The sequence below is a fragment of the Cariama cristata genome, unplaced genomic scaffold, assembly GCF_000690535.1.
Source record: "Cariama cristata isolate BGI_N322 unplaced genomic scaffold, ASM69053v1 scaffold6564, whole genome shotgun sequence".
In the NCBI taxonomy this organism is placed as follows: Eukaryota; Metazoa; Chordata; class Aves; order Cariamiformes; family Cariamidae; genus Cariama; species Cariama cristata.
In genome coordinates this window covers 1-14575 of record NW_009611135.1, presented here as the reverse complement: position 1 = coordinate 14575, position 14575 = coordinate 1, and the positions used below count along the sequence as shown (strand labels likewise).

The window sequence follows — 14575 nt, the reverse complement described above, 5'->3', positions numbered from 1 at the left end:
AGGGCATTATATGGTATGGAATGTTCCCTTGGTCAGTTTGGGTGAGCTGTCCAGGTTGTGTCCCTGCCCAGCTTCGTGCCTCTCCTCAGCCCACTCGCTGTGGGAAGCAGAGTGGGAAAAAGAGGAAGTACTGCTCAGCGGGTGGGTTGTCAGCACTGCGTCAGTGACAAATCCAAAACACAGCACCCTCGTCAGGAAATAAACTCCATCCCAGCCAGACCCAGTACACCCACTCCTTTCACTTGGCATCAGCCCACTTCTGGCAGGTTTCAGTTTTGCTAGTATTGGTGGCTTCTGCTGGTTTCTGTCAACTGGCCCTATATATTTGCCTCATCAACTGCGCTGTCTTGCCAACTGTTCTCTGAAATCCACTATTGCCTTTGCTTTTTCCCTTGTAACTTTTTTCCTTTTCACGACGTGTAAGACAATTAATGAGCTCCAAGCTGAAATCTGGGATTCAGCTTGTAATAAGATAATGCATCCATTTGAATGCATGAAGTGAATGCGTTCTTCATTGCGGGTCTTCTTTTATTGTGCATTAGAATGTCAGCATGTATGCTCTCCATAAAAGTTGCTTGCCTGTTCACTGGGAGACTAGTTAACCTTAATTCATCCGAAAACGGTATGTCCGTTGCTGTGTTTAGCTTACATCAGAAGTTGTAGAAGATTGCTGATAGGGCCAGATGCACAAATCTAATGAGCATTCTTTCAGGTTAGAGCGCCCAGGAGTGCTCATTAAATAAATGGCAGTGGTAGAGGGATGACTCTAAAATGCAAAATCTCTGTTCTGCACCAACTTGTTAGAGAAAACATTATGTGCCAAAGTTATAATAAAACAATACCATACTTCAGCATGCAGCTTAGTTTCCAAGCTTGCTTCCTGAGCTTTATTCTCACATACAATAGCTGCCTGTATGTACTGCAGTACTGAGAATCTGAGAGTCCTGCTTTGCCTAATTGCAAGATGTACTGAAATGGAAGGAGAGCGTTACCTATTAATGTCTTTATATCTGAAATTTCTTAAGTGTAAACTGCTGCATTTTTTACAGTTTTGTCTAAATTGTGAAAATAAATGAAGTTTCTGATTTTCTTAATGCAGAACCATTCTTATTCATAAAGATACAATTCGTTGAGCCACATAGACTCCGTGGTATTTGAGTACTCAGTTTCTGCATGCGATCTTTACTTTTCTGTGTAAACGGGTAGGCTGGCAAATACTTCTCTCAAGAAGGATCTCTGACATGCTTGCCAGTTATGGTATTATAATACTTTCATCTTGCTTCCTATTGAGTCAAAAAAATAAGAAGTATTGGCACAGACGTTAATGTGATGTTTTGTTTTGAAGCAGCATGCTGAAGTCTGCGGAAGTCCAACCAAAAAATAGTTCAGTTGTCACCATACAGCATTAGAAAAAACCAGTCTGATCACTTCCTTTCTCATCTGAATTCCAAGTCTTCCTGTGCGCTTACTGTTCCTTTGCTCACTCAGATGGAAGTGGCCGTCCCACTTGGGTGTTGGCTTATTGCTTTGGTAGAACAATTACATTGGTCAATCCTTCAAACAGTCAAAAGTTGAGATGCTGTAGAAGTTGGTTTTGACCATTTTGTTTATGACATGCGATCCCCATACACATTGGTGTCCAGGTGAATTGATGCTTATTTTTAGAAATTAAATAATTTTGTAAGGAGCTGTAGGAAAAAGTTTGAACTTTCTTTGACTGCTCTCCTTGTCTGCTTTAATAGGCTAGATTTTCTGAGTTTTTTTCTCCTGACAATCTTGCACATTTTTGCAGCAATTGTTACCTCACAGTTGGTTATTGTAGGAACTGTGATGGTGAAAATGGGAATAAGAAAGCAGAAAATGACATTTTATTTGTGAACATTGATGTAGTTTTCTTCTTCAGTTCTTCGGGAAACATTATTGGTCTTTAAAAGCATAAGTTTACCTTACAGACCCAATGTCCGTAAAGATTATACCCATGGTAAAATAATGTATTGTTTTGAACTTGTTTAAAAAGCATCTGAAATCACTCCACCACTAGGTTTTTTTGACATCTCAGAACTGTTAAATGATAATTTTAAACCATGTTTAAGAAAGAAATTTGCATCTGGTTGAAATGTCGGTATGTCAAATTTCATGCCAGTGAGACTCTAATGAGTAAGTTACAGCATATTTGGCATGTAACTGTGAGCACCGAGTGGGCCTGGATCACAAACACGGTGCTGCAATTCCAGATTTCTGGTTTTCCTTCTATGAAGATTAAAATACGTTATTCAGAATTAAGGGAGAACAGTCAGTTAGCATTCCTGTAAAGCAGCGTGTTAGAGCATGCAGTGGTTTTGAGCTCCAGTCTGTTGCGAGGGACGGGGTGTGTGTGTGTGTGTGTTGGTAGTTGGAGTAAATTTGGCAGGAAGGAAGTTGACCAAGATGCAGAACAAATTAAAGTCAAGTTCAAGTAGTACAGTATCTAGGAATTGAAGCTAATCAAGTTATGCCTGCATTTTTGTAGTATGGCAAGAAAATAAGGAAAACGTTTCATTTCTGTCAGTCATTTTGGTGTTTTGACGTTCTGCCTTATTCATTTCAGTCTAGCATTGCTGGGTTTTTCCTACTCTTTGGCTACAGAAAATGACAGTCACTTACAAAAACCTAAAACAAAATGTAAAGGAATTTTGGGGAATATGTCTGGTTTTATGTGTACAAGTAGCAAGTATGGGATTTGGTACCTGGTAGCAGCATATGTAAGTCTGTCTGAGTATTCCTGGGCTTTTCTGCTCTTGCTGCCTGGAAATCATCCAATTAAAATGTGAAGGCTGGGTATGTTTGTCCTTGATTTTCAAAGGTCTGGCAGCAGGGTCAGAGCTGTAGCTCCAGCCAGGCTGTTGGTACCCAGAAATCTGAATGTGCCCAGTGCTAGAGATACAGCGTCTAGCCTACACGTGATGAAAGTGTTGGACGTGCTGCATCTGAGTTGTATAGCCTGCATTCAGACATGTGGCATCTGCAGACATTGTTTTTGGGTGCATAATGTTGTAGCTAGACCTACTCTGCCTGGAGGGTTTGTAAAACCTTCTGCAGCATGTGTAAGGAAACCAGCATTTATACATGCTCACTTTTTCCTACTGAAATTGGACAGGTGCTTTTGTGGAAGGGAACCCGCTGTTTAAATAATCAGTGTTTGTTTGTGCTACTGAATCCTGAGGTGAATTAGAAAGAGTACAGTATTTAGTAATGCATCATTTTAGTAATTCCACTTAACACACACACAGTTTTTAATCAGATTTACTGTACTTTGGTAATCATGTCATTCCTTTACTGTTTGTTTTTTTTAAGCCAAATTTGTTCCTCTAGTCTGTTTAGCCTTAGATTTTACATAATTTGTTTACAAAGTAACTGCTAGTTAAATTTGTAAGAACACTGGAAAAGAAGGGAATGATCTCTGTGTCTATTAGATAGATAACTAGGGGGAATTAGAAGGTTTACCTTGGTTTACCTTGGTTCACAAAAGACCTCAGTGGCTTTCCTGGGCTGAGAACTTGGGTTTCTTTGCTCACGGGTCGAGGGGACAGGTCTAATTTTTGTCACACCAGTTTTACAGTGCATCAACCATTAATCTAAGTGCATTTTGTTCTGTTTCACAGAACAGAGAGCAGTACTCTGCAGTCTTCTCAAAAGCCATACATCATTACCAATGAAAAATGTGGTATCTAGAGCTGTTGGAAGTTTGTGTTGTGAAAGTTTCGAGGAGGAAAGTCTAAAATTCTGTATTGCTGCGGTGATAAATTGCTTTTAAAACCAAGGGCAAATGAGACAGTTTTGATGGGGTGTGTTTGAGTGGGATAGTCGGGCTTTGGTTTAGTGTGTAACTGCATTCTTTTTGCTCGGAACTGTTCAGAGGTCTGACTGCAGTCAGACCGTGCTTGGGACATGTTTTTGCTGTGATGCCGCTATACTTAGAATAGCTCCTTGGCTGTCTCTAAACTGTTACCTCTCAACTTCTGAGGGCTGGCTTGTCCTCCTGTGCATTTATGCCACACACTGCAGAAGTCCAGTGGCACGCTGGATTTGGATTCCTTCTTGAAAAGGCAGGAGCTGCCACTTAATCTCTCTTCAGCCTTCAGTAGACCTAATGAGTTCTGTGCTATGGTTAAAGATCCATCAATGCCTTGATGACAAACAGCACAGCATTCAACAGACTGTGCAGTATCTGTTCTTCTAAAAACAATCTCAGATTTCACTTAGGCTATAAATTGAATCCCCTACTGTCACATCTTCTGAGCATTTAGGGTGCTGTGGAAAAGCTTACGTAGCTTCTCTGAAAAAACTAGAAAAATAAAACCCTGCTTCTTAGAGTGTGACCTTTCCATGTCATTGCAGAGTAAATGGAAGCTAAACTTACTCCTTCAATCCAAAAATAAATAGAAGTGATTGCAAGATCAAGAGTGAAATATTGTAGACAGTTTCAGGAAAAGTCTGTTCTTGGTAAAAGGTAGCATGACAGCCTGTTAGATGGCAGCATTATATTTTCTGGCATGATACATACTTAAAACACATGAAAAGATGAGAAAGCTTCTCCCCAAATACTAATTTTAGGGAGGAGTTAAGAGAAAAAAGATCGCTCGTTGATTGGAAGTTCCACTGAAACAGAGAGGCTGGCAGATAAGCTGTATGTACCTGTTCTAGACCTAACTGTTTGCTGTTATGTTAATAAAATTACTCCATAGCCTTGTGACTTTGCAATGAATTCACAAAACCAAGTTTACTTTAGGCTTGAGCGTTTATACTCCGAATGTAATTGTATAACTAATCGTGTTTGCACTATGGTATCTTTTTGATGCATTTAACTTTTCTTAAACAGAATGAAGATGGATTAACAGAATTCTTTGAAAATGTGGTAAAACAGACCCAAATGAAGCCAAAGAAAGTGATCGGCTGGATTCTAAATGACCTGCTCAGTCATTTGAAACAACATTCCCATACAGTAAAGGAAAGGTCAGGCTTCTTGATTACTGCAGTGGTGAAACAAAAATGATCCTTTTCTCACGTACCATGAATAGTATCGTGTCACTCCACTGCTCACTTCTGCTTTAGTTATTATCTGTGAAATTTGTTACGCTGGGCAGTACTGTGGGGGCCTTGATGCCGTCATGGTGAATGAAGTTAACCAAATACCTTACAGAGAAGAGGACCGTGTAGTTAAGAGTAGTAATCAGAGGCTTCCTTCTTTGGAATATGACAGTGGTAAGGCACAGTCAAACTATCAATACCAAAGTTGAATATAGTGTATCATGAGGAGAAATACCAGCTTGTCATGCCAAAGTGTGTGGTCTTTAGGCAAACAACAGTAGCCTAGATATAGTCCTTCACCTTATTCTCTGAGGTAACTTCTGCCCCCTTTTTCCCTAGCCCAGTCAGTTCCTTTCTCCTGGCTGACCTTCTGAACCTTCTAGAAAAAAAAGAAATTTCTTCTGCAGCAGCAAAGCAGGTAAGTACCTTTTTGATTTTACTGTACTTTGAACTCTGGCTGCTTACTCCATTCACGTAGCAATTTTAAAATCTGTGTGTACCAGTGCATTGGTTGCTTTAAAAGGAAATTATTTAGAGCGTTGATCAAGGATAAATTTTGTATCTATACTATATACATATAATAGATTAAGATCCCTTGTGTGTATGTAATCTTACAGATACGTCTGCACATTCAGTGCTAGAAGGGGGCACAAGCCAAATAGTAGATTTAAGCAATGTGAACTGAAGTCAATTAAATAAATCCTGCTTCCAAACAGAGTGGACACTAGATCTCAATTTCACAGTTCAAGTCAGACCTGAGCGAGAGGTGAGTGGGAGCTAATCCACAACTTGCAGTTAAGCAGAGAGTATCAGTTACTAGGTACTAAAGGACAGTAAGGTCTAAATTCCCAAGAATTAGCATGTGGAAAGGGATATAATTCACCTGAGTGTAGTCACAAAAAGAGTTCTGCTTTGGTGTACCCTTGAGGCAGAAGTGGAGAGATCTGGCCTTTCTTTTATCCTTGCTTCTTTGAGCAAGTGCTATCGTGGACCTCTCAAGCAAGTACTGATGGTAAAGCTAGTTTCTGCCTCTTTTTAAGTATCATCTTGGTTAGGACAGTCTGAAAAATCAGCTCTTGATGATTTGTATCTAAAATTGTGAACTGCTTATGATGGGTACGGCGACTGCTGTGTCTATAGACAAAATTTGGAGAATTTTTGTGATAGGGAATAGTCTGTCAGTCACCTTAAATTGTTGCTGGCTCATTTACGTGGAATGCATTGTCCTTTCAAATTAATTATTATCCTCTAGATAAGTACATTAGATGACTGCTTCTTCTCAGGTGTTCATCACTGAAACTGTTAATGAAGATACTTAACTTGCCTTGTCTGCTTTCAAGCTTTTAACACTCTGAAATACACAGGATGGCTTTCCTTCTTTCTAGCACACATTGATTTAATCCAAGTACAACTTTGGAACAGTATTGAAGTCAGTTCACCTTTTTTTTTTGGCATGATTATAAACCGTTGCAAATGTGGCTCTTTACCCTACTTGAAGACACTTGAACTTCCTGGTTTGGTGTTTTCTTTTTTGGAGATGTTTGTGGTTTGTAATTCAGTTGGTCTTGTTGTTGGTCTGCTTCTGTCAGCTGCATATGACAGGTGTCATAGATAAGGATTTAAGTGCCTGACTTCAGGCATGTGCATTTGGAAATTTTGGATTGGAAAAGTAAAAGCTTCAAAAAGGAGATAAAGTATTAACAAGAAAAGCAGTGGAATGCAGAGTGGTTCTGTGCCTGAGGGGTTATGGCACACGCACCGGTTTGGTGTCAGCATTTGAAAGGGAAGCTTCAGAGCTCCAGTCTCAACTCTGGGCTTCCTTGTGGAGGTAGAGACAGGGTACTAATGCTCTTCTACAGGAGTTTCTTGCCTTGCGATATCTTTGTGTGCCAGCACTTCTGACAGGTTACAAAACGGCAAGAATTTCAGAGATGCTTTTTTTGTTTAATTACCAACTCCTTGTAACGTGCGTGTTGTCCTCGGTGTTCTGAAATTGGATACAGAGAAATAACAGTACTGTGTGCCATCACTGAGTGATGCTATCAAACTGCAGAAACCTTGCCACATTTAGAAAAGTATTTTGGTTGCCTGGATGTTGGAAGAATAACAAATGTTTATAACAATTCTCAGCAGTAGGCAGAGATAGTGGATGGCCCGAGGGCAGAAAGGGCTATATATACACAACAGCAGATGAATTGCAGTGCTTGGGGTGGGAGACTGCAGTGGTAGAGGCAGATCCAAGGAGAAAGAATGGAAGGGTTCGATGGGGTGAGTACACAGACGTGCGTACACATACACGTGCAGATATGCATACGCATACATGCTCGCTGCAGGAAGCTGTTAACGGTTTAAATTTTTTAAGAGGTTTTGTGTTTGGTCTGTGCTGTATAAGGCACTAAAACACTGGCAGATAAAAGCCTTGAGCACTGATTGTAGACACAGAACATTGTATGGTAGGATGCACATGCCAAGGAAGGGGCGCTGTGTGCTTACATAATTACCACTTGGGTAATCACAGAGCTCACGCCCAACGTGCCATCAAATACGGCATCCTACTCCACAGGTCTCCGGAGCAGTTTCAGACTGGTGCGTGTGTGCAAAGGGGAGCAGCTTCCAGCTCTGCCAGTGTGCAGAGCTGTGGGGCGAACGTGTCCCGTATCGGGGGACCGGCACAGGCACGTGCAGTGGCTCGCCCCAGAGGCACCATTTTGAAGCCCACAGGAGGAGGAGGTGCTGGTGCTGCTCACCCAGGGCTGAAACCAGTCTGGTGGGGAGTGTGCCCGAGATGGGGCCTCGGTCCTCGTTTGCAGGGCTGGCAGGGAGTGTGTCCCTGGCGTCAGGGGCTTGCCTTTCAGTTACGGCGTTGTGGGAAGAGGCTGGTGCCTGGCCCAGGGAAGCAGAAACTTGTCCCTGCTTGCGCTAACTTCTGCTGCTGAGAGCCGTGCTGGAGCAACTCCACAGGGACACTTGTCACGCGTTCAGCGGGGAGCTGTGGCAGGGTACGGAGCAGAGCAGACCCCAGGTCTTGTTTGCTTCTGGAGTTGCACAGGTGACCCGCATAGGAATAACTTCAACAGAGCCACTTGGCACCCCTACTTTAAAGTAGATAGCAGGGGAAATGAGTACAGTAAACAAACCTAAACAGAACCATCTGCTTTGACAATCACGGCTGTGCCATCTGGAGGACTGGACCCAGCCTGCCCCTCACTTTTGTCAGAGGCTGAGGCACAACTGCCAGACATCGAGGCTTCCGTCGCTGGAAAGGAGACAGGCCCAGAGGACTGACTCAAGTGGTACTGCCTGCTGCTTCCCTCCCACCCTTGGCAGCAAATCACTGCAGATAGGGTTTCCAGTTGGAGCGTCCTCGGGCTCAGCAGTCAGCTGGCACGTTCACCAGTTGCAAAATGTCTGATATGATGCCCGCGGCAGCCAGACGTGTAAGTCCTGATTAATTCATCTTGACCAATGGTTTGCTGCTATGCCTGTGTAGGTAGAGACCGCAGAACATCATTAAAATCTAATCACACTCAGGCAAGAATCGATAGTAGAAACTACTGAGATTTTAGTAATGGAAATGAGGCCTGAGATTCTCGGTTTGGCTCTGGAGACTTCATAATTTGATCCTCCTGTTCTGGTGCAGGCAGTTTGTGTAAATGAGTTGAAATCATTTTTTTAAACTGCTTTCTTTAGATTCGTACTCCTTGCCAAGTGGAGAAACACATTTTTAAAAGAGTATCTTTGACAGGTCTTGGCCATATCTCTTTCTGCTTTCCTACGTACCTGTAACAAGCAAGGGCCTTGATAACACTGTTGCTCTGCTGGCGAGGTGGAGATGCTCGTTACCAAATTGAAAAGTACACATGATGCAGATGTCACAGGGAAAATCTGGTGCCTTCAAGGTTTCTAATGGGCCGGCTTTTCTCAGTGCCCGGAGACGTTTGGCATAGGAATAGCGGGGAATCAGAGCTGGATCTCTGACTGTCAAGCTGTCCTGCCCCCGATCTAAGTCAGCCTGATGTATGAGTTGCTCCTGGGTAACTCTGCCATGGTCAGCTGCATAGATTTTGTTTGTTGGAAATTTTTCCCTCCTGCAGCCCGTGGCATCCTGCTTCAATACACACCAGTCCTAAAAGTCACATCTGCCTTTTTCCAGGAGAGCGATATGGCTTATTCACTGTCCAGCCCTTGATTTATGCAGTGCTTCGGACTCTCCGGGGTGTTTTGCTATGGACTGTGCTGTGCAGAGAGGGCAGGGCTCCTTCTGAGGGGGGATGTACCGCGCCGGGGCCTCGGGAGGACAGAGAGGTTCCTGCCTGGTCCCTCAGGGAAGGAGCAGGAGGGGGCTGCCCGGGCTGGCCGTGGGGCGCAACAACAAAGAGGCGAGCGGCTGCAGACAGGTTGAATCTCTCTTGGATATCTTTCTGTCTGGGGGTATTCCAGGCAGCACTGGCACGATGATTTTTAAGTACTGCTCTAGAAGGAAGATCTTGTAGAAGATGTTGTATACCGCACTGATTTATTTAGATAGAAACATCTGAAAGCTTTACTTGTAGCGGTTGTCCCTCTGGCTGCTTATCGGTAACTTTAATATTGTGATCTGCCTTTAACCCTCTTACCGGGAAAACCCACGACGCAGCTGCCACAATAGAGCTGCGTGTCATTACCCTCTCTCAAGGTCTCCAGCAGAGTGATAAGATCCCATAAAAAGCTTTGGGGTACGGCTGGCAAACAAATCTCCTCTTGCGGGAATTGTGTCAATGCACGGTTCTTAAATACCTGTTGTGGCTACAAAATTGTTTAACTGGAGGTCTTTTGTACCAGAAAATTCTTCACCCTGAAGAAAATTGCTGGGGTATTTAAGATACCATCCCACATGCTTCGTTTTTCTAAGTTGTCTTGCTGCCCTGCTGGTTATTTAACAGGCAGTTTGAGTGCCCCTTCCTGTCTCCCCCTCTCAGCCTCTCCTTCATCCTACAGTTGAGTATTTAATGCTGAAATTTTGGCGTGACATCCATTTCCATATTGGTACTCAGCACTGGCCCAAACATGCACCGTTGTCTCTTCTGCTCAGGATGGAGCAGAAGCAGGTGCTTTAATAAGGGTTTTCTTTCCCTCCTCCCACAGCTCTGAAATAAGAGCAAAGGGAATACAGAAATGACTGCCCAAGGAAATTGTTTTTTTATAAATGTTCTCTTCTCTCACGTTTATTCCAGGGCGATAGCCCTGCTGCAGCGTAGGAAAACACACTAGCATTAACCAAGTGATTATTCCGGAGCCCTGGGCTCGCCCAGCATTCCCGTACTTGGAGGTGATGCATAGGCGGGCTGGAGCTGCCGCATTCATTCTGCTCGGCACTATTTTTCTTCTGCTTTGTCATACATATCCTCATTACAGCTTGCTGATGAGGCCTGGTAATGGGATGAGTTACCTGGGATTGGACTTGGTACAATAGTCAGCTAATCGTCAGGTCCCGGGCAGAGACATTTCTCATGGAAATGCGTTTTCTTACTGCTCTCGGGCAGTTCTTGTGAATTATGCGAGAACTGCCCGAGGAACGGCCTTGCAGCCAGCGGCGGCTCAGCACGGTGAGGCAGATGAGGGCTGCGCACGGCAAACCTCTTTGAAGCGGTACCGTCGCTGGTGGTAGCGGGCAGGGCCCGGTACTGCCGTAGGCTGCAGAGCACCGGTTGCGAACCATTCACCTGCGCTCGTGCAGTGAGTGAAAATGCTTTGTCTCGTTTCAGGATGCAGAAAAGGAGGGAGGGTACAAGAGCTTTCTCGGCAAGGCGCAGGATTAAATCTTGGGCTTTAATTTAATCTCGGGCTTCATGTTTAGATAATCTGCTTTTGCTTTAGCTAAAATCTGGCTTTTTGGATCAGTAACTGAAACACTGCCTGTAAACATTGGTGAGTCAAGACACTGACCTTCGCTACTCACTGTGATTTTCAGGTGCTTGCGGAATTGTGGAAGGGAGAAGGGAAGACTCCTCTTGAAATTGTTAAAGAAAAGAAACTCGAGCTGATACAGGATCAAAAAGAACTTGAACGGATCTGCCAGGTGGTGATTGATGGACAAGAAGATGAGGTAATTATGATGGTGCTGGGAAGCTTGTGCACTATGGCGTCTGTGGCACTAAAAAGGGGGTTAAAATGGCACCTCTAATTTTTTCCTTTTGATTGGCATTTGAGGTCTAGAGCCAGTATAGGAGCATTAAAGCTGCTGCTGAGGTATCATCAGGCTTTTCTTCTCCTTTCTTATTTTACTTAGTGTGGGGTTTTTTATAAAAATTGAAGCTTACACAAAATGATCAGCAGAAGAAATTAGCAGTCTGGCTAATGCGCTAAGTCATTCTGAGAGACCATAAAAATTTAATGCAGGAAAGCAAAACTGCGGGGCCCCGTCCCTCTCCAGCTATACTGCCATTAACCTGACCCGGCCACCCCGCCACATAACTCTGATTTTTATGTCATCTGCGGGGATATTAGGGCAACACTGTTAAACTGTTATGAAGCTGGAGATGGAAGTTACCTGCCAGCAAGACATATACTAGTTATGGAATTAGAGACTGTATCAGAGCTGGCAAGGCAAAAATTTTACTTGCGTCTGTCTCTTCACCATGTCCCTGTCTCCCTTCACCGCCAAAGAGACAGGGTCGAGCTGGCTCTCCTGCCTGACGGTGTCCGTGGGGTGGGGAAGAGCCGGACCTCCGTGGCAGGGGCAGCTCCAGAGCTGCTCTCCGCTCTGCTGCTCCGCTGCTGGGCTGTGGCAGCAGCGCAAATGCTGCAGTAGGAAAGACGGGGTTTTGGCTCTTCCCCATCTCCTTGGAAGGACACGCAGAAGCCTGCGTGCCTCATCAGCCTAAAAAGGTCTGAGCTGGGAAACAGGGAAAAAAACCCTTGTTGATCATGAAGGGGAGGTGTGGGAAGAGATCTTGACAGAGTCTAAAATCTGCTTTATAAAAATCAAAATGAAAAACAAGTGCTTATATGTTCTCTGGAGCGAAAATGTAAAAGCAAAAGTGAATAGCTTACTTCTCACATAATCATTGTCTAGATACATTTGCCATTTGGAAAACACCATTAACATCTTTTGAGAACAATCCCACCCACTCCAGCTCTCATTGGGGGATGCTCACAGCTCTGCAAGAGCTTTTGATAAAGAAAATGAGCCTGCAGTAGGTCGGCGTGACCTCCCTCGGGCTGACTCATTTGCCGAGCCTGAGAGAAGTGCTTCTCTATGTTCAGACTGGTGCGGAAGCACAAGTGTGGATAGAAAGAACACTAGAACTGCCTGGCAGGTGCCGAAGCTGAAGGTCCGTAACTACGCTCCCAGTTCAATAACAATGCTTTCTCCCAGAACGTAGTTCCTCTCTGTTTTCCACTGGTTTAGTCAAGCCAAATGCAGTAGCAAGGCCTCACTTCCCAACTTCTTCCAAGTGATCTTCTGCCAAGGCAAAAGCTGCCTTGGAGGCGTGTAACTCACCGCTTTAAACTGCTGCGAGAGCGTACCTGACAAACTAGCATTAGCTGAGTACTTGACAGGAAGAAAAGGAAAAGTACGCCGTGCCTTGGGGTAGTCACTTCTTTAAAAGGAACTAACTTACAAACAGTTGCTCAAGCCAACACTGAGCACTTTATGAAAATGCCGTGTCTGGCTTGTACATTACCTACTCTGCCCTGTGTAGGTAATTTCTAGCAGATCAGGAGTAACGAGTCCTTTTCGTACTGTGACATTACAGAGGAGATTTTAAACTGCCAATAATTTGGATACCATAATGAGTAGCAATACTTGCATTTGTGCTTGGCATTGGCACAGTTGGTGGTTCGCACGTTCGCCAGCCTGCCCTCCGTATCTGCCGACAGGAGATCCTGTCAGTGGGAGCTGTCCTGTTTTGCCCAGTGACTCTGACAACGCAGAGAATGTCTTCCCCACCACGCAAATACTATGGAGGGCAGACGCTTGTCTTTCAGCAGTACTAGCTCCTTTAGAAATGCCCCAAAGTGAAATTTCCTGTGCTTTTTTTCACTGTCTTTACTGAGCTTTTAAATACGGCCCTTGCTATTTTGCAGGTGACTGTGCATCAAACACTAGCCGTCTGATAGGAGGCCGTATTGCTGATCACTTAATTAACTGCTGTGTTGCAAAAGATTCCTTGCTTAAAGGAAATAACGTGCTGTTACAAAACCGCCTACATCTGTGCCTGAAGGACCTCACAAATATTATCAAATAGATTATTATTTGATGTAAATTACTTGTTGTAACAAAACATCATGAAGAGAAGTCTGTCTCCTCTTTCTGGCTCTTTTCCACAAAGTCACTGTTCAGGTTGCAGGCACTGTCAAAATCCAAAAATGTTTTCTGACTTTTTTCAATAAGAGAAGCTCTCTCTGTTCCCTGAAGGCCCTGCTGCTGTAGGGACTTGCTGCTGTCTCGTGGGAGCAGAGCAGGAGCTTACTGCAACACCGAAGGCAGTTGTTGCAAATAACACCTCAGCCCACAATACCATATTCTACCACAATGGTCCAGAGGACAAAAATATTCATACCTTGGCTGGGAATGAGTGATGATGTCCAGGTTTCCTCTAACAGTGGTTTCTGTTGATTGTTAGTGTTTGGATTTTTTTTCTTTAAAGGTTATGGCGATAAAAGCAGGAAACCGAAAAGTTCTGAATAAGTTAATTGGCCTGGTACAAAGAGAAACCCAAGGACGATCCAATCCTGTTCTGGTGAAGCAATTATTAGAGAAGAAGCTGTCAGAGTAGCCACAAGAGAAAAACCACACAAGTGTCTGAAGAAGAGATGTGCTTCGGTCTGGGTGGTCCCCTGCAAGTGGACTTTGGTGCCTCCTCGTGCAGCATCAGGATCATCAGTTCTGCTGCCAGCAGCGGTACGTCCTGCCTTCCCCGGCTGCGTCAGCCAAAGGCCGATGAGCAGAGGAACAGCAGGAGCTGATACAGCCGTTTGCATCGCCCTCACGCCACCGTGGCATTCGGAAATGTGATTTCCACACAGCTGTGGGAAACAAGTTCCCGGGGTGTCCGTGAGTATGCAGAGCGCGGCAGCTGTATGGGTTAACTTTGTAATAAAGCAAGTGTAAACGCGGCTTTTCTAGCTGCCTTTTTGTGAGCAGGGAAGTTCACAGATCTTAACTGCAAGATCTGGTGGGGCCCACTAAGAACACATCGTACATTACTGTGAGCACACTGGCAATGATTAAAACACCTAGCAGTAATTGAGATGACCACATGTGCCTCCGTGCCTAGCAGAAGGGAAAAATGTCCGCTGCTGTCAGTCTTCCTGGTTTCTGAGGGAAAGGGCAAAGGTGGTAGCCGCTTCAGTGCGTGCCTGAGGCTAGTGCCACAAACAGCGGTAAGTGCCTACATCTAAGAATGAGCGTTGAATTGTTTGCTCACCTTCTCCTTGTTATGCCCCCAGACATCAGCTTTGCTGCTCGCAGCTCTTCCAGGTCTGAGGCGCGCCTAACAACGGCCGGCCGGCCGAGCCCGCC

General features: G+C 44.4%; 1 protein-coding gene across 1 annotated transcript in view; it reads left to right on the top strand.

Moving 5' to 3' along the window:
• GATB (glutamyl-tRNA(Gln) amidotransferase, subunit B) overlaps nucleotides 1-13829 on the top strand; it is a gene marked incomplete at its 5' end in the record, with an annotated part of 38626 nt that extends 24797 nt beyond the window's left edge. Inside the window, 4 exons of the mRNA XM_009698124.1 lie at nucleotides 4859-4992; nucleotides 5407-5485; nucleotides 11018-11152; nucleotides 13701-13829. Of these exons, the coding sequence (XP_009696426.1) occupies nucleotides 4859-4992; nucleotides 5407-5485; nucleotides 11018-11152; nucleotides 13701-13829 (477 nt within the window). The remainder of the gene's footprint in view (nucleotides 1-4858; nucleotides 4993-5406; nucleotides 5486-11017; nucleotides 11153-13700) is intronic.
• Nucleotides 13830-14575: the final 746 nt, after the last annotated feature.